This window comes from Caenorhabditis remanei, chromosome X (genome assembly GCF_010183535.1).
Source record: "Caenorhabditis remanei strain PX506 chromosome X, whole genome shotgun sequence".
Taxonomy (NCBI): domain Eukaryota; kingdom Metazoa; phylum Nematoda; class Chromadorea; order Rhabditida; family Rhabditidae; genus Caenorhabditis; species Caenorhabditis remanei.
In genome coordinates, this window is record NC_071333.1 from 6,799,006 (window position 1) to 6,818,507 (window position 19,502).

Consider the following 19,502-nt stretch of genomic DNA (forward strand, 5'->3'; position numbering starts at 1 on the left):
ACACTCCACAAGTTTTGTTTTTCTGTTTTTTGTTTTTTTTAGTTGTCACTTTTTTCTCTTTTTGCATTTTTTGAGAAAGATAAGGCTGCGTAAGAACATATAAGAAAACAACAATGCGTTTTGTTTTTTAGTGGATGTTCCAAAAAACTTGTTTGTGTTTTTCTGCTGAAATCTTGTTAGATTTTGTACTGAAAACTATGCACAATAAGTTTTTGAAGCAGTATATTTATTTAACTTTTGCTAAACTTTTGATTTCAAAAGCACATTGAACTCGAATCATACATTCCACGTTCTCTTTGATCCAATCGGGACAATAAAACGCGAACAAATCGTTCTGAAATCACAATAGTTGTTCCTCTTTGATCATTTCGAATGCGATTTCATAGCTGTCGGTGGGCCCACAAACAGCTGGCGCTTGTCTATCTCTTCTCAACCGCTGATATGTGTTTTGAAATGTCAGGTCTTTCGTTGCTTCTCCTCATTTTGTTTCACTTAGCCCATCCTATTTTTGCTCAAACTAATTTGCATAGCCTTCCCAAATGGCCATTTTCGCCCCTCTTTTCACCACACTTGAATTTGTAATGATGAAAATGCAAGATGTTTCTGAAGATGGATATAAGGACAAGGATGAGAAAACAAAAAATTAAATGTGCAAGTGTCACTGAACTTTAGTGTAAAATTCGTCTAATGTTAAAAGATTGTGAAAATAAAACACTAACTGCTGTAGCGTTTTAATGCAACTCCTATACACTTTTCACCTTGCATCACTTCAATGTTCTCCATCTCCATTTCAGGACACTAATCCCTCTATTCCGTATTCCTGATAAATAATTCACTACGCCAACTGAGTTTTCATCTGTTCCCCCTTTTTCCTCCACCCCATTTCACTTCTTTCACCACTACATCGCCAACTTTTCCGCCATCTTTTTCTATTTTTTCTGCTTTTTTGTGTTGCTCCAACTTCCATCCAACCCTATTCCATTTCACTGCTCTTCCCATGATGCTACTGATGACGAGCAAAGCGAAACGAGGTCCGGAGAATCAAATTTCACTGCATTCACATTGGCGACTGACTCGTCGTCACCGCAGAGAGAAAGAATTTCAATTCTGTCTTTTTGTGACAACCGCTTAGGACCATCATTTGATTTATTCCAACCAGGAAAAGGAAAGGAAAAGAGAAAAGAGAAGAAACGAATGGGCCGACGGACGTGAGTCGTTTACGTGCGGCGTTTCTCTCTGACCAGCCAATTATTTTGCTTCACAGAGCCCTCCACCATCAAATCTCCGCTTATATGGTGGTGGCGTCTCCTGCGGCTCTCTTTCATTATGTACACGTTATGTACTTTCATAAAATATAGTGCATGTTTTTTTTCGGAACAGCCCATTATCCTGAATTCCTTTACTAGATTTTGGTGTACCTTCGGTTCCATTGCAATTTTATGATGCTTACTCTTTATGGATCATGTTTTGTTGACAAAACACATACTTTTATGATTCTAATAACTTCTCTAGACGATTTTGAAAATTTTGTATTATGATTAATGTTTATTTTTATGAAAACGAAAAACCTTCTAAAACATTAACATGAATTTTGCATTGAGGAACGCCAAGATCTCATACAACAATAAATATCAACACTATACATATTCTTTGTTTTTGTTTTGACAACTGCCATTCATCCGCCCAATCCTGCCATATTCTTGCCCATCCATCTTTTGTGATGATGTTTCAACACCTACATTTATTGGTCGTTTGCCCTTCATTTCTTGTCTCTTTTCTCGTCCACAATTATGACTCATCATCTCTATTACTCTCCTTCTCCCTCAGTCTTTCTATTGTTACTACTGTTCTCTTTTACTGTCAACCGGCGGCTATCGGAACCTAGCATCTTTTTGTCTTCTCCTTTTCTTACTTTGTTTCTTTTACTTCCAATTCATTTCAATTTCCACTCTCGAAACGAATGTTGTTATTGCCTTCTGTATGCGCCGCAGCCTTTTCGAAAATGTGATATTTTTTCAACAGCGCGCTTTCATTTTGTGATAAGACCACTTCTCTTTTTCTCCTATATAATACTGCATTTCTATATTTTCTTGTCGTTTATCGATAATATCTTTTGCCGACTGCTTTTTTCCTCTCCGTCTCTTTACATGCTTTCTTCACAAAAAAACAATTGAACTTTCAAAATTCTATATTTTCAGGGTATCAAACCTGTGATATGTGGCGTTCAGATGAGGAAAAGCCGAGCACTTCAAGTGCTTCCGCTCGCACATCTACCAACACGAAACATGCCAGTGTAACCAATTTGGAACGATCCAAGTCATCAACATCTCTGTTCAAACGGGCCATTAGTCTTCAAGTAAGTATTTCCCGTCTTATGAGTGCCCTTCAACATTTTTTATTGCAGTTTCTTGTGAAAAACACAGAAAACATCGTGGATCGGGAACAAGCAGCATATATAAAGATGAGGTACAAGGACACTGCGAAATATGTGATTTGGCCTGCATGTCGGCTGCCGGACAAGATTGATCAACCAGTACGTTTCTCAAGAATTGATTGTCAAAATAAAATAAATGGGGAAAGAGAATTCAGAACTCTGTAGATTTGAATAGGGGAGAAAAGAGTTCACAATCGAAAAGAAAATTCGATTTTAGTTCAAATAACTACACTGAAAGCATAATGAAATATGTCATCTACTATAATATTGTCTGAGAGATGACAAAAAGAAACGTTCAACTTGTCACAGTTATCTAAGTTTCTGAATTTTCAGAAACCCGCTCCACTTGTCCCAGTTGCTCGAGATCCCCGCACCGTCCTGATGGAGCCTGATTTGGAGGACCACAGATCCCCTTACATGCCAGCTACCATCAATCACGTTCTCCGATCGGATTCTGAAGACTCGAGTGATGCCGAGCAAGTGCTCGAGATGACACGGTTATGATTTCTTCGTGAATGCCATGCTATTCGTCTGCTCACCGCATGATCTAGTGAATTTCTATACGCTCATCATCCCTTTTCTAACATTTTTCAATTATCCTCCCGCATGTTGTGATTGCAATTAGTGCTTTGTTCTAGTCCTTTAATTAAACTCCCTATCATTTTAGTTGCTCATCAACTGAATCGACCAGCCAGTGTTAACTTCTCGTCAACCACTCTTCCGGTGCCATCCAGACCACAGTCAATGACAATTTTGTCAAATATTTCTCGATACTATTGTGATATATAGCTGCGATAGCTATGTCTTTGTTATATAAATTCTCCAATTTGTCGGTGTCTTGCATTTATTGAAAATAATGAGAACGTTTTTGAGAGAAGAGAGGAGATTCAAATAATTTGCAATGATCAATTAGTGGTACGTGTATCCGTTCAGTGAGGTGCAGCCAGTTCAGATTTCAACCATGAGAGTTTTTCCAAATTCCGAGTTATCAATCAATCCTTCGTCCAATAGATATTCGTCGAATTCAATAGCGTTTTCGATGCGGGCTTTGGCACGAAGACTGAAATTTTTAATTAAAATTTGCGACCTTATTTTCGTACACGAACCGTTCAATTGGGACATAGTGACTGTTGATGTCACGCATAGCTTTTTCGAATTGTGCACAATAAGCTGCCACTTCCGATTCTGAGTCGTGCTCAATATCCGTTGCGTACTCATCCGTATCATCCGAAGAGCCGAAATCCCAGTCTCCGACAGATTGGTGATCCTCGGCAATAGCCTCATCGGAGGATACGTCAGTCATGTCATCCACCAACATACGCATAATCTTCTCCTCTCTTTCGGCCTCGCGCATCTTTTGTTCTTTTTCCTCGCGGTATTCACGAGTAAACTCCTAAAAAAATGAACTTAGGTTTCTTGGAGATAGTTTTCATCATACCGCGATTTCTTGTTTTATTTGGTTGAAGCGACGAAGGTAAGCTTCAATGTGGTTGCTGATATAGGTGATAGCGCACATGAGGCAGACCGAGATGAGTACGGCATTGCCAAAGTTCTGGAATTGGATTACAGGATGAGAGAGAGAGCAAGAAAGATGAAGAAAATTTGTGAACATACAACTACAATTTACAAATGATATAATTGTTAGTAAAGAAAAAAGAAAACTCTTATCGGACATGTTTTTGTGATGAGTGCTCACGATCCATTTACAAAAAATAAATAACCTCAATCTTTTCGGTCAAAATTAGTAATTTTGTCACTGGCATGTCGTTCGGTGGTGGGTTACTCGGCATTTCGTTTGATTCCATGACTGAAAATACTCAGTATTATTTATAAATGTCAGAAAACGTAGAAAATAAAACATTTGAAGCGAATCAAAAATTAAAAATTCGGAAGAAGAGGGGGAATGGAAGACGTGCGCATTTATGGACCGGCGACCGCAGAGAAAGAAATAAACATATCCTCGTGGTTGGCGCTGAAGTCTTAGGCATGTGATCGTCGTGGAAAAATAATGTTCAAGAGTGCAAGGAGCAATGAACAAATTTCAGAATATTGTTTAGGCTTATCTGATGATAACAAAATATCGATGAGGCTCTACCTTGGTATATGAAACTCTTGTTAAGTGTACACCACTAAATTACTTTCAATAACTGACCTCAAATACTAATAATGAAGAATTTTTGGACAACAAAAGTTGTTGATTACCACCAACTAGTACAAAGTTGTTGGTGTGTACCGCTTCATCTCATTTTCAGAAGGTTATCTTATACCATATCAAGCACCAGTAAACAAAAACATTGAAGTTAGTTCTTGAAGTCAAACCAAAAGCAAAGAAATAGATAGCAGTCTGCTTTCCAACTAAGATGAGACAAGAAAAAACGACTGCTCCGGTGGGGGGCACACCTTCTTCTCTCCATCTTGCCATCTCATTCTCCCACACTACCTAACATCACCAGCACGCTTTCATCGATTTTCAGAATCACAAGCACGCTCTTGTCTCGGAACACTACATACGAATCGTGGAAGAAAAACGACTCAGATATATTGCCATCAAGACAAGAGCCAAAAGAGCAAAGCTCACAAGATTCTCACGATTTCCCAACGAGAAAGCCTCTGTCTAAAAGGAGTAAAAGCGAATAAATGCACAATGCTTGGATAATTGGTTTGTTCCACATCATGTGGTGCCCGGGGTTTGACGAGAGAAAGAGAAAACAACCACGAGATATGAAAAAAATGAACGAAGGACAGAAATAGGAGTGACACGGTAATTCAAAGTGAACCTATGCAAACGCGCTCTTTTGAGAAAAATCGCTTACCTAAATTTTTTTGTTTAAACTGAAAAACTTTGTCAAGAAATAGTTTTAAGGAGAAATATAACCGAGAAAGGCCTTTTTTTTTTGAAAAAACAAAAAATATCAAAAAATTGCAATTTAGGCGTCAAATAATATTACCAAAATGTAGTCTCAACAAAGCGCGTTTGCATAGGTTACGATTGAATTATCGTGGAGTGAGACGTATTCGCTGCCTTCTGTTGACAAACACCTGTTGGAACAGTAACAGGAAACGGGGAGAAGTGGAAAAAAATTGCCACTGCTTCGAAAAGAAAATAATCTTGAACTAAATGTACACGCAAAAAGCTACGTAATCGTTACCTTCTTACGTCACGCAACCGCTCGTCAGCTCAAGTACTCTGAGGAGCCAGACACCTACAAAATCTCCTTCTTTGTTTTTTCTTCTGAAATCTGGTCCGCCCATTTTTTTGCTTCTCGATAATAATTCTCTGCCCTGTTCTTTTCGTGTCAGTCTCGCCCACATGTAGACATACAACTCCTGCACACTGAGACACAACCAGATTTATTTGACAAAAATAGAAAATATGAGCAACTGGGGCAATACAATATGAGGATTACTTAGTCTTCTTCGATTCCGTATCTTTCTTGACAGCGACACGTTTTTTGTAGACTTTGACTGGGTCTTTTGGTGTGACTCCAGAACGAGCAGCAATTTGGTACCAAATTGTTCCGTAGAGAATGCAAATGAACCAGATGATGAAGATGTACTCGGCTCTGTTCTCGTAGTCAGTTCCACAGACGGCGTACCATTCGAGAGGCATGTCTGGTTCCGTCTGTAATTATAGTCAATTAAGGAATGAAACATTGAATATAAATCCGCTACCTGTTGTGGAGCTCCTCCTGGTACACAATGGAAATCAATGTACTTCTCATCATAGTTGTCAACACAAAAGTATTTCTTCTTATGGAGTACCATTCCAGTTGGAGTTTGAACTTTTTGGGTCTCATTGCATGGTCCGATTGGTTGATGGAGCCCATCACTAACAATATTCACTGGATCGGAGATAACAACAGCAATCATGAAGAATAGATACTCGATTGCAATAGCAGCAGCAAGTTCATCAAACCAATACTTGTTTCCACTGCGGGCAGCTGCTTTTTTGTTCTGACGATCCGCGAAAATCACAATCAAAGCGTAGATGGAGAGGAAAGCAATTGTGGTGTACTCGGAGTGAACCTACAACTACAACATTTGAGTAATTAAAAACAATTGTAAGATGTTACCTTGAAAATATCATGCAGTGGGTGATAGAGGAGAGCGAATTGAATGGTTCCTAGCCAGAAAGCTCCCATACCGGCAAACACAACGCAAAGGATCTCTCTTGGAAGTTTTCTCCAGTCGTATTCTGTCTCGACCAATTTGCTTCTGGCATACATCAGAATCCAAGTGAATGAGCAGGCAAACGATGCATGGAAATAGTAAGAATTCCATGGTACCCAGTTCATTCTGTCGAAAATGTTTGGGTCCGTATCGTGCCATGTCCACCAAACCAGTTTGATTCCCATGATATCGTAAGGCATATCAAGCATGACCGCTCCGAGTCCCACGGCTGGTCCATAAGCCCACCATGGCAAGTGAAGTCTGGAAAAGTTCACGTAAATAACAGAAAGAATGAAATCATTAGATTTACCTGCTCATGAGAACAAACGAGGTGTAGTCAAACATGTGGTAGATTCCAATCAAGATGTATAGTGGTGCACGTGCTCCGAAGAATGTGAGAATTCCTTGAGCTTGCCAGAAGTTGTCCATATCCGGAATCCAATAACACAGATTCTCCACATTGAGTGCATGGATGAGGATTCCAAACCAGACAAGCACGAATCTGGTTCCCGATCTCCAGGCGTGGGCAAAAGTGAGTCCGGCAAGAATGAAGAACAAGATTTCACCAAAAAGAAATGATGTGTGATTCTCGTAAATTTGGGAGACGTCCTGGTATTTGCAGATCCAATCGAACCACTGAAATTGAAAGATGTTGGTAATTCATGAAACTACCAGAAACAATTACCTGAATAGCGTGAAGAGCTCGTTGACCCCATTCTTTGCGAGCTTCCGGTCCCACATCAAACGGCAAGTTGTCGAAAACGTATCGGTCCATAAGGTAGTCCATTTCTAAATTTTAATCTTGCTTCAGATTTGAAAAACAATAGCATTCTAAACAAACGAAAGGCGAAAAAAAAGAAGGAAGATGAGAAAAGAAAGGGTAAAGTATGACTCGGTAAACATAAAAAAGACATGGAAATTTTCAAGAAGACTTAAAATAGAAAATAACACATTTAATGAAATGTTAAGATTCGAATTGATGTATAAGTATACGGAGAAGAAGAACTGAGATGTCGAAGCTTTGATTTCCGTTGGAAGGTCAGATGAATGAGTCATTTCTGTGGGCAGAAAAGTGTATGTATACGCCAATGTGTGCACGGTTGTGATAGTGCGGCCATCGGGTTGACCTCAATCGATATGCAAGCCATGGCCACTAAAGTAAATATAACAAGTACATGGGCCAGCGAAAAGTAAAAAGAGAACGGTCGGCGAGGCAAACGACTTTTCGGTTGGTGTGTTCTACACTTTCCTATGTTTCTCTGTGTCGCAAAACTATCTGAACTAGAATTATGGGTATTTTACCTAAATAGGCTTCTAAATGTGCACAGAAGGGAAGTAGAGTTGTGAAAAACAACAAAAGTCTTGTGAAATCTCAAAAAATTATATAAAGAATACAAATTTCTGATGAAAGGCAGTTGAGGAACTTGCGTACCTGCCACCACTGACCTGCCAAGACTAAAATGATATTTTCCAAGAAGCAAACCTTTTTATCATTTGGTATACCGATAACACAACTTTACAGGAGACACATTTTGATAACTATGTGAAGCGAGAGAAAGGAGAAAAACGAGGCCACGTAGGAGGGCGAATGCAGAAACGAACGATGTTGAGGTTAGGAGGTAAATATTTGTTAGTAGAAGGAGAAAGAGAAGACCGTTCCGCTCTTCTTGCGGACCACGACAAGAATGGCCCATAGTAAGCAAACATCTTTGGCGCTTTGTAAGGCAGGCAGGTTGGATTTAGGACCTTTAACATTTATTTGAGAGAATATATTCATTTATGTTTCTTTGAAACAAACAAAAGAAAATTACAAATTTATTTCAAAAGGTGTTTCATCTTTGTTTTTTTTCCGTTTGAAGTTACAGTGGAAGGACAAAGTCCAAATATTGGTTTCTTGGAATTCACCAAATGTTTATCAGTATAAATTATATGTGATTGGATGAAATGAAAAACTGTTTGGTTGATAATGCAAGACTAGACACCGCCGACAAACAAAATAGTTATCAACGTGGAAGCACAGAAATGAAACAACTGGAAAGAGGCCACACTTTTCATGAATTTCGTTGTAATTCGGAACTTTGAACTACGGGGGATTTGGTAAACGTTATGTAATAATAATTACTATTTCGGCTTTTTCTCATGTCCAGAAAAAGGATGCGTACTCAAACGTCGATATTCTTCCTGAAGTTTATCTTATTATCACTTTGAACTTCATGCACTTTCCGTCTCTGTGGGATATCTATCAAATGTACTCTACTGACGAAGGCTCTTCCAACTCCATCCTCTTCTTTGCTCACAGTTATTGTAGTTTCAGTGGAGATAGAAGATATAAAATCTTCTCACAAAAAAATAAAACAAAACACATTTCACAGCATATTTATCAGTTGTCTTTTATTTCTCTGAAACTGTTTCCTCGACCAATGTCTTCTCGCCCGGCTACCAACTTAGAGAAACTTCTGGCTTCCATTAAACTTCACGAAGATGATGCTGTGATGACACCAGAGCCATTGATTGCCACTGGTCATACATCTGCGTTCAATTTCAATCAAATTCCACCTCCCTGTCAAGATAACGCCGATTCCCAAGACGAGGAGAAGAGTGAAGATGAATTTTTTACTGCTTCCCAAGGAACAACCAATTCAAGTTCTTCTGAAGATGTTCCACTTACTGTTGAACTTCTGACTTCTGGTACTCAAGTTCATACAGCTATTGGAACAAGGTATTTGAGAATGTTATTGTTTCTGTTCAAAATAGTCAATTTCAGAATTGTTTGGAATGTTGACATGGAATCTCGTCAAAAACGTTTGACAAAACGATTGCCAAGATCACGTTACTCACGTGTTCCCATCAAGAAAAATGAGATTTTAGGCGACCTTTCCGCCTCTTCGGACTTGGTATTTCAATATGACAGCACTTGTAAGTTGACCTTCAAATTCGACTATTTCGAATTTAAATTTCACTTCCTACGATAAAAATGACGATAAAAGGGAAAATGCACTTTCTTTGTTACAGCCGACGGATTAGATGCCTATCAGGAACGTGAACGAAATAAGAAGAGGAAGATGAGGAAAAGACAAGATGCCGTTGATGAGAAGCGGGGAATCGAAAAAGAAAAGAAGAATTGAGCAGATGACCTTTTGAGACAACCCTGCCGTACTTTAGTTGACACTTGAAGGACGTCTACATTGCATAAATACCCCATTTTGAACCCTCATTTCACCTTTTCTTTGTCTGTTCCCGGCAATGGCAGAAATCCTATTTTAGTTCGTTTTCATCGCTTTTTCTCACCCAATCTGAAGTTTTCCACATTCCCTTTTAAAAATAAAGACTTTCTAGTTTATCTGGCCAAACCCAACCAAATCCATTTTCAGAAATGCTTCTCTGTGAAGGATAATGATGCTTTTAAAGAACTCATAAGTCAGCTTTTATTAAATCTAATAGTAGATTGATGATATACTCTGTTATATAAGAATAGACAGCTGTAGATATTAAGTAAATGAACTTTATCAAAATTCGTCATTGTCCTCCTCCAAGTCTGCGGTGTCTCTGCTAACCTGTAACAAAACAAATATCAATCTTTAAGATTTTCTTGAATTCCAACCTCCGCATAGTCTTTCTCGAGAGCAGCCAAGTCGTCACGAGCCTCCACAAATTCTCCTTCCTCCATTCCTAAAAATTATCCATTTCTCTTTTTTTTCTACATTGAAGGTTTGATCTCCAATATTCAGTAGTTCTCCATTCCTACCGTATCTCCTCACATACCTTCTCCTACAAACCAGTGAACAAAAGCGCGCTTTGAGTACATTAGATCGAATTTGTGGTCGAGACGAGCCCACGCTTCGGCAATAGCTGTGGTATTTGAGAGCATGCAAACGGCACGATGGACCTGCAGATAATATTTTCAGAATACGAAATCTGCAATTGTATTACTTTTGCAAGATCTCCTTCTTCCACTGTCACCGGTGCTTGATAGTTGATTCCGACTTTGAAACCAGTTGGGCACCTAGAAAGGAAAATTTCACGTTTGGTACATGGTACAGTAACCAACAACATACCAATCAACAAAGTTTATTCCTCGTTTAGCTTTGACTGACGATATAGCAGCGTTTACATCTTTTGGAACAACATCACCGCGATAGAGTAAGCAGACAGCCTACAATTTTCAAGCGTGTGATTTAGTATTCAGTTTCTGAGGATACCATGTACTTTCCAGCGCTCGGGTCACATTTCACCATTTGATTTGCTTTTTCGAAGCACATATGGGTTATGTCTTGAACTGATAGGGGCTCATGGTGAGCCTAAAACGATATTGGTGGTTTTGAATCTGGTTTTGAACGAGTTACCCTATCTGCAGAAATGACTGGCGCATAAGTAGCGAGTGGGAAATGAATACGCGGATAAGGGACCAGATTAGTCTGGAAAGTTGTTATTTAAGTCGTAGTTCCTAGTCTTAAAATTACCTGGAATTCATTCAAATCAACATTCAAAGCTCCATCAAATCTCAACGAGGCGGTAATAGAAGATACCACTTGCGCGATAAGACGATTGAGGTTGGAGTATGAAGGTCTCTGAGATATAAATCTTCAATGTCAAACTTATCTACATTTCGAAATACCTCCACGTGTAGTTTCTGACGGCAGAGGTCGTAAATCGCTTCATTGTCAACCATAAAAGAGCAGTCGGACAGCTCTAATGTAGTGTGAGTGGTTAAAATGGAGTTGTATGGCTCAACGACTGACGTAGAGACTTGTGGTGCGGGGTACACGCTATAAACAGGGATTTTACGATGTTCGTGGACTAGTGAAAATAGAGGCAAACCTGAATTCCAGTTTACTTTTCTTTCCGAATTCCACAGAGAGTCTCTCCATAAGCAATGAGCTGAATCCAGAACCAGTTCCTCCACCAAAAGAATGGAATACAAGAAATCCTTGGAGTCCTTCACAGTTTTCGGTCTTTAAATTACATGCAATCATTGTCAATCCATAATAAAGTTTCCCCATTATCTACCTACTTTATTCCAAAATTAGTTTCCAACTTTTATGTATTCAACAACTTTTGTTTTGAAGAGCGTTTATTACTAATATTCATTGAAAAATGTGATATGACGCTATTCTAGATTATAAAAAACTTATGCAGCTTACGTGTTAACATTAAACCTCTTTTCAAAGTCCCCAGTTTATCCCATCTTTACCTGCTTACGAATTCTATCCAAAACGACGTCAATGAGCTCCTTTCCAATAGTGTAGTGCCCACGAGCATAGTTATTTGCCGCATCTTCCTTTCCATTAATAATTTGGTCCGGATGGAACAAATTACAGTATACACCATTTCGAATCTCATCCAAAACCGTCGGTTCCAAATCTACATAGATAGCACGTGGAACATGTTTTCCATTCATAGACTCCGAAAAAAAGGCTTGAAGAGATTGCTGCTTATTTTCCTCTTCTTCCTTCAAAAATCCTGCTTCATCGAGACCATGCTCCATGCAGTAGAGCTCCCAACAAGCGTTTCCAATTTGGGAACCCGCTTGGCCAATATGAATCGAGACACATTCTCTCTGAATGATGATAGTTTAAGTATTGAAATATAATTAGAGTAACGACTTACACCATCCGAAGGCATTTTTTACTCAAAACCAACACGAAAGAGTTTTCAACAATCCAAATGAATTGGGAGGTCGTTTTTCTGATTTTCAAAATAGATAACCAACAATTTCCCGGGTTATGTCAAAATACGGAACGATTTTTATCTTTTCTTCTTCTTAGTATACCGCAAACGTTTTTCGGCGCATTTTCAAGATTGATGGCTATCTAAAATGCCACAGCCGTCAAGAATTGAGGTCGAAACTTTAGATTAAAGAGAATTTCTCGACGAATCTAAGAACGGATTTAGAAAAAAGAAGGGTACAAATGCACTATAGAGGGGAAAGTTCACTTCAAGCAAGCTTTTCGTTAGATAAAGCTTGTCGGCTGGATTTATCGGGCAAAGAAGAACACTTGCCGGCCGGTTGGCAGTCTGCAGGACACTACCAGAATCCGTATAAATACAACTTTCGTGATATTTTTTGTGTCAGTCCTTTTCTTTTTCAGAGTTTTAAAGATACTTTTGATGCCATTTCAGTACATGAGATGTTCTCATCTGCATTAGTTAAAATACATTCATGTTTTTTATTTGCGACAAAAATCCATGTTTATCCAAACTAAAAACCATCCAGAGAGTCGAAAATCGTTAAGTCTACCAGTAGATGAGAGTTATATTTTGAATGTCCTAAATCTTTTCTCCTTATTTTTGTTTTCGATTTTATATGTACAGTAGTCTTTTATTGAGAATTGGCCTCCTACTTCTCTCTCGCATATTTCTTGTTTATCGGTTCTCTTGAATAATAAAGAATAGGGTTTGCTTAGCAACTATGTATCTAGGTGGCAAGAGACTAAAAGCGTATCCCTTCTCTGTTTTCTTCATAACGTACACTTTTTTCCGAGTTACATTGGTTTTCATCCCACAGCTGATTCATAACTCAATCCTTTTATATTGCAGCCTTTAATTCATTTTTGTAATTGACACAAGCATTTGATACCACAAGCCGAAAACCTTAAGGTAAATTTAGAGACTGCAATTATTGTAAGTTTTTCTTATCAGACTGTTTCAGACATCCCGTCAACATGCTGCCAGAAGATATCGAACCGTTCACCGGATCCATTGCCCCAGTCAGCACGCCCGAACCAGTTGACGATTCCGATCAAGTATGAAAATCTCTCGTCTTGTCCGCACAGCTAATAGTCTAAATGGTCTCAATATCATTCAACTTTATCCAAATATGAAAGAATGATAGAACGTCGATACTGAAATAAATGAAGATACAATAACTTTTGTTTTTTTTTATTGGTTAAGCGAAGGAATATTAATTTTGAAAAGGAAAAACACGGGTTGAGCCGACAACTAGAAAAAGTTTCATACCGACGGCAGAATCTCGAATTGAACATATGGAGTTTTAGCATATCTGCTATAAATCACTATTCTTACTCAGTTTTTGAAATAATGGAAAATATAATTGGATACGGTTTAGAAAAAAGGAGACAAATTGCAAAATATTAAATACCTTGCTTTGACAAATATAGTGATGAGCGCGGAAAAAATCCTTGGTTTGCTAAGCTACTAGTAGTTGTAATGTTTAAAAATTCGTTTCGTGAGCCGTATTACACCTTAAGTTTTGATCCGGGGATTCTAATTTATATAAGCACTAGCTAAACACATAGTACACTCAAAAATATGATTTTTCAGATTTCCGATGTTTGTCAACCGTATGAAATTTAACTGAAAAAAGACACATTTCTGTTTAAAACTCCCACTGAACCAAAACACCGAACCAATCCGACTAATAACCAGTCAAATGGATAAGAACTATTTTTAAAATTAATTAGTTATTTTCTTATTTTACAAATTGTATTAATTTTGTAAACACCGAGTAGTTATAACGCCTTAACTTCGATTTCTGTTTCCCACCACTTTATGATATTTAACTGAATGTTTTTCGGGACAACTTATTTTCATGGATTTCACAATACCAGTCTCATCGACTTTTCCACCACTCAGTGTTCCAAACAATGCTACGTCATGCCTGTGATAAAAACAATACGAACTTTATGGAGATCTATATTATTGATTTGCAGTTCTCTCAAGTTCTTAATATTCCTTTTCTTTTTTTGTTTTTTTTTCCTCGTTTGATCTATGCAACTGTTTCAAGACCTTCCCTATTTGCTTGCTCCTTTTTATCCCTTAAACTCCCTCTTTTTGAACTTTTTATCTGCCTGATATGGGTCATCTTAAAATACATAATTCATTGGTATATGAATGAATCATACACTTTCGTTCAATAATTGAAAAATGTTTCTTGAATAATAAACAACACTGACTCGCTTGTTGTCAGTGAGACAGTAAAAATGTTGCCTTCCTTCAATCTCTATCTGATGTAGTTTTTTAAACTACGTATTAGATTTCATTATATTTTTTCATTTTCTGATGAATAGTTTTCCCTTAAAATTCATGAATCCTATCATGTTTCAGAAATTCCAGGCTAGTTTGGTTGCCGTATAGTTCGATTAGATATTTCTTAGAGTTCCCTTGAATTTTCCTCCGAGTGGCTTCAAAACAGTTCGTAACTGTTCGAGAGTTTTTAAAGTAGAAATTGCTTAATCTTCAACTCGATCAACTATGCAATTGTGGATCAAATTCACTAGATTTTCTTTAGAATGACCCCCTTTTGCTGTTTGTGAAAAGTGAATAGACTTGCTTCAACATTATCACTCGCTTGCAAAAATGGAGCCAAACACAATATCTAGTCGAAATTCAGAAATTTTACAGCAGCCACATATAAGAAAGAAAATTCCTCACTACAAAACTAGACACCAAACACCAACATTTTTGAATGCCTTGTACGAAACTCCATTGCAAAATTTGTTTTACTCCCAGTTTGCGTGAAGATATATCTACACGAAAAAGGAATTACTCGGAAATCTTCTATCTCTTTTTCTCTGCGTGAGACATATACGGAAACGGGATCTGCTTTCTCTTCCTCGGAAAGGAAAATGGGCACTAACGAATGAATGAACTGAACTAACATAATGAAGCAAATAATCGGAAGCAGAAAACTAACAAATGTTCGGCCGAATAGTCTAGTGGTATGATTCTCGCTTTGGGTGCAAGAGGTCCCGGGTTCGGTTCGGCCCATTCCATTTTGTTTTTTTCCATGCGTGTACTTTGTTCACTATTTCATATTTTTCAATTATTGTGAATTATAAGAGAAACAACCAAATTAAATTTAGATGTTGAAATAACTCAATTTTGGACTTTCTAGCCTTGTTGTGACAAACAAAACAATTTTAAGAAACACGTCGTTAGCAATTCGTATGAATTAATAAGACGGAGTATTCGAAAAACAGTTACTGACGCTTTCTTGTAACCAAAAGACTGCGCGGTAGCAAGAGACGCAGAGAAAGAGCCTTTGCGCTTTTTGAGTGTCTCCTAAAACCTGTTAATTCTTTTAATTCTTTAGTTTCATTGATGATATATATCTAATTTTACAATCCGTTTTTCAGAAATGTTCACAACTAATTAATCGAAAATCGTGCAATCCGGGATGGAAAGTTGTATGTATTGACGAATTCAACACGAATTAAAGCAGAACAATTAACATAAGAACGCTGAAGTAAGACGAGACAGTTCCCAATATCTTTCAAAGGATTGAAACTTACCTGTACGATATGTGTCCTGTGCTGACTCCAGGACACATTTTGCTTTGTTTTGTAAGTAAGAACGCTCATTCAGCTACATGTTCAGATTAAGGTTTAGTCTGCTTTAGACAATGCAGAGTTATTCGAAACTGCCGGATTGAGATTGTCACCGACGGATTCTAATTTCGTCCTCTCAATCGCGCTCGACTTCAAGTAATTCATCTCTGCCAACAGAAAGAAGAAAATCGTTTTAAAAAACTCTGCTTGACTCAGTCAGCTAGGATGAAATCTTTGAAACGAACGTCCAGTGTCGAAAAGGCACCTAAATTCTGAATGGTAGCCCTAAATGAGCAACAGCAAGCGATACTGTTTCATTGAACGAATTTTCATTGAGCTTTCAAAAGGGTGAGTTAGCCAATCATGCTCCTCACCCAAATTACTCTTGTTTCAGATATTTTCATCATCTGAACGCAGTCAACCACTTGAATCAAAAGAATTTCAACCATTCAAAATAGCACTGAAGTCTGTAGGAAGTTATTCGCTTTGAAGGAATCGTGCCACGATAACATTAAACAATTAACAGCCGGATCACATAATCACAAATGGTGAATCTTATGTATAATTATTGTAGACCTGAGGAAATCAGTTTAGGTTTTTGAAATTGATTGACAAAGTTGAATGAAAAAATGAAACTTTTGAGTTGTTTCAGAATCCGTCATCGCCAGCCACGCGGATATTATTCAAAGTGGAGAAACACAGCTTTTGATGATGTTCACTTTTATCCAAAAACTTGAGGAAAAGCTTGAAGAGCTTGAAGCAAACGATACAATCACAAAATTCAAGCAACTGATTCGAATTGACAGGTTTCGTATGCTAAAACGGGTAGTGAACCCTTCTTCATCAGTGAGATCTAAAATCGGACTTTTTCCTCTTCTGTGGAAAAATTCTCAATGATCATCGATCACTTGCTTGCTAAAACGTGCCATTTTGATTGTTATTCTCGAAAATCTGGTAAACAATTTGAATATTCCTATGACTCAACTCGACTGTTTCGAAATTGTCGTTCGATCCACAACATTTTTGCGGAAAGCTCGCTCTATTGGACTGAAAAATGGGAGGAGCTTGATTTGCATCTAGAAACATCGCTCGAATCTCGCCATTAGTCAGTCTTTCTCACTTCACATCTCACCGAGCCTTCCGTTTCTCGACTTGCTCTCTCTCTTCTCACAACAGCAATTCCACTACATCATGGATTTAGCTGTGCCTGTGGTGATCGACAATGGATCCGGAGTATGTAAGGTCAGTTTCCCATTGAAGCAGTAGAAAACAGTAGAAAGAAATTGGAGTTATAGATGTAGTGACTCGATCAAACATAAATAAAAGTTATGCATTTTAGGCTGGATTTGCCAATGACGACGCTCCATGTGCTGTTTTCCCGGCAATTGTTGGCAATCCGAAAACCAGAAATGTGATGATCGGAATGGGCGAGAAAGACTCGTACATCGGCCATGAAGCCCAAGAAAAGAGAGGAATTCTAAGTGTGAGATACCCAATTGAAAATGGAGTTGTCACTAACTGGAGCGATATGGAGAAGATCTGGCATCACACATTTTATAACGAGCTCCGTGTCAATCCTGAAAATCACCCGGTCGTCATCACTGAAGCTCCACTCAATCCAAAGAGTAACCGTGAGTTGATGACGGAAACTATGTTTGAAGTCTTCAACGTCCCATCACTGTACGTTGGACTTCAAGCAGTGCTCTCTCTTTACGCATCTGGACGCTCGACCGGAATGGTTCTCGATTCGGGAGATGGTGTCACCCATACGGTTCCAGTCTACGACGGATACGCTGTGCCACACGCCATCCAGCGCCTTAATCTGGCTGGACGAGATCTCACGGAACACCTTCAGAAAATTCTCATCGAGAAAGGATACTCTTTCACCACTTCGGCTGAGAAAGAAATTGTTCGAGATATCAAGGAGAAACTCTGCTTTGTCGCCGTTGACTTGGATAAGTCTATGGACACCGCCATTAATTCAAGTGCATTGGATAAGACGTACCAGCTACCCGATGGCCAGATGATTACCATTGGCAGCGAAAGATTTCGCTGCCCGGAAGCATTATTTCAGGTACATCATTCAGCCAGTTTACGCGAATTTCGAATTTCTTGTTTTTCAGCCAGATCTTCTCGGAATGGAATCTCCTGGAATCCACGAAACTTTCTTCTCATCGATTATGAATTGTGATATCGACTTACGTAAAGAACTCATGAACAGCATTGTATTCGCTGGTGGTACTACGATGTTTCCATTTTTCAAGGAAAGATTTCAAAACGAGATCACCGCTCTTGCTCCTCCGTAAGTTAAAATTTATTTGATTGTGACAGAAGTCTCTAACCGAAATCAATTTTCAGATCGGTAACGGTGAAAGCATTGGCACCACCGGAGCGCAAGTACTCTGTCTGGATTGGTGGCTCTATTCTTGCGTCCTTGACAACGTTCTCGGAGATTTGGATTTCGCGAAACGAATATGAAGAATTTGGTTCAGCAATTGTCCATCGCAAATGTTTCTGAACAAATGCGAAATGTAAACCAACTCAATTTGAAAACGATTTTTTTTCTGTGATTTATTGTGATATATTATGTCTCTGTGTATTGTAAACTCTTATTTACTGTAACTAAGTTTCTGCGTTCTTGATTCAATCAAAGTTTTGTGATAAGAGCACATTAGTTTTGTGATTGGTAACTGAAAACTCAAGTTTTGTTTTCATCAGGATAAATTTAGTCAAACTCGGTTGGATCAAATCCCACCGCACAACCAAGATGTGTTCAATGCGCTCCTATTTCAAATGCGTGTAGACTAGTCTATAGACTGCCGAAAAACAAATTTCTGTTTCACTTTCCCAGAACATTTATCCGTGCTCGCTCAATCCCACTGCCTCACTTTGCCTTTGAAAGGAAGCAGAAAATTATGAAAACGGAAACATGAACTGTTTTAATTGTTTCGTTTCCATCTTTCTTGTTATGTTAGCATTACAACAGAAAATGAATTAGGGTTATAACAAACATATACTTTTTTGGCGTTGTGAATGTTACAGCTAACAACGTAGTCATATTTTACTTTACACATTAAAAAAACTGACGAGATAAAGAAAAAACATAAAAACACGGAGAAAGATTGTGCTTCAATTAAACGGCGGGATCGTCAACTCCTGGAGCTTTTACTTTGATTAAATAAGTGATTGGCTTGTTTTGAGTAAACTCCAAGTGGTTGCTGTTAACCTCCACGAACGATATGGTTATAGTTGAGTATTATTGTCGGAATTTCCCCTAAAAATGCACATGTTTTGTACAATAGTGAAATGTTTTTATTCATTTAGTCAAACTCATAATAAGGAATTTAGCTTATGTAACAGAACTTCGTTGTCCGAGTGTGAAGAATTAAATACAACTAGTAACTGAAAAAAACAAAAAATTATTTGTGTCAGAGAAGTCAGAAAAACGTAGTTTCATAAATAAAGCTATTTTTATAAAAGTGTTTCCATCTATTGAAACATTGCTTAGTCGTTTGAGAAATAGTCTCTCAAAGGCATCGTATGAAATCTGAAATAAAACAAAAGAATGAAAATCAGAAAATAGTTGTGTTCAAACAATAAATAATCTTAAA

General features: G+C 38.1%; 6 protein-coding genes across 6 annotated transcripts; 3 read left to right on the forward strand and 3 right to left on the reverse strand.

Annotated features, from left to right (window-relative positions):
- Window positions 1-2,215: 2,215 nt before the first annotated feature.
- Window positions 2,216-2,938, forward strand: GCK72_023297 (uncharacterized protein; the record flags this gene model as incomplete). The annotated part of the gene is made up of 3 exons (XM_003106626.2): window positions 2,216-2,356; window positions 2,405-2,533; window positions 2,768-2,938. 3 exons carry the CDS (start codon window positions 2,216-2,218, stop codon window positions 2,936-2,938), a joined length of 441 nt encoding a protein of 146 aa, XP_003106674.2.
- A 444-nt stretch (window positions 2,939-3,382) lies between these two features.
- Window positions 3,383-4,239, reverse strand: GCK72_023298 (uncharacterized protein; the record flags this gene model as incomplete). The annotated part of the gene is made up of 4 exons (XM_003106702.2): window positions 3,383-3,494; window positions 3,541-3,827; window positions 3,873-3,986; window positions 4,156-4,239. The coding sequence occupies 4 exons, from the start codon at window positions 4,237-4,239 to the stop codon at window positions 3,383-3,385; spliced, it is 597 nt and encodes a 198-aa protein (XP_003106750.2).
- Window positions 4,240-5,837: 1,598 nt separating this feature from the next.
- On the reverse strand, window positions 5,838-7,391 carry GCK72_023299 (uncharacterized protein; the record flags this gene model as incomplete). The annotated part of the gene is made up of 5 exons (XM_003106774.2): window positions 5,838-6,056; window positions 6,107-6,460; window positions 6,508-6,865; window positions 6,915-7,240; window positions 7,290-7,391. The coding sequence occupies 5 exons, from the start codon at window positions 7,389-7,391 to the stop codon at window positions 5,838-5,840; spliced, it is 1,359 nt and encodes a 452-aa protein (XP_003106822.2).
- A 1,633-nt stretch (window positions 7,392-9,024) lies between these two features.
- Window positions 9,025-9,729, forward strand: GCK72_023300 (uncharacterized protein; the record flags this gene model as incomplete). The annotated part of the gene is made up of 3 exons (XM_053735329.1): window positions 9,025-9,323; window positions 9,369-9,520; window positions 9,617-9,729. 3 exons carry the CDS (start codon window positions 9,025-9,027, stop codon window positions 9,727-9,729), a joined length of 564 nt encoding a protein of 187 aa, XP_053578895.1.
- A 381-nt stretch (window positions 9,730-10,110) lies between these two features.
- GCK72_023301 (uncharacterized protein) lies at window positions 10,111-12,226 on the reverse strand (the record flags this gene model as incomplete). The annotated part of the gene is made up of 12 exons (XM_003106591.2): window positions 10,111-10,158; window positions 10,206-10,273; window positions 10,367-10,490; window positions 10,535-10,607; window positions 10,660-10,757; window positions 10,804-10,902; window positions 10,948-11,019; window positions 11,065-11,172; window positions 11,220-11,370; window positions 11,423-11,556; window positions 11,796-12,161; window positions 12,212-12,226. The coding sequence occupies 12 exons, from the start codon at window positions 12,224-12,226 to the stop codon at window positions 10,111-10,113; spliced, it is 1,356 nt and encodes a 451-aa protein (XP_003106639.1).
- A 4,856-nt stretch (window positions 12,227-17,082) lies between these two features.
- GCK72_023302 (uncharacterized protein) lies at window positions 17,083-18,409 on the forward strand (the record flags this gene model as incomplete). The annotated part of the gene is made up of 4 exons (XM_003106596.2): window positions 17,083-17,133; window positions 17,231-17,965; window positions 18,015-18,193; window positions 18,250-18,409. The coding sequence occupies 4 exons, from the start codon at window positions 17,083-17,085 to the stop codon at window positions 18,407-18,409; spliced, it is 1,125 nt and encodes a 374-aa protein (XP_003106644.2).
- Window positions 18,410-19,502: the final 1,093 nt, after the last annotated feature.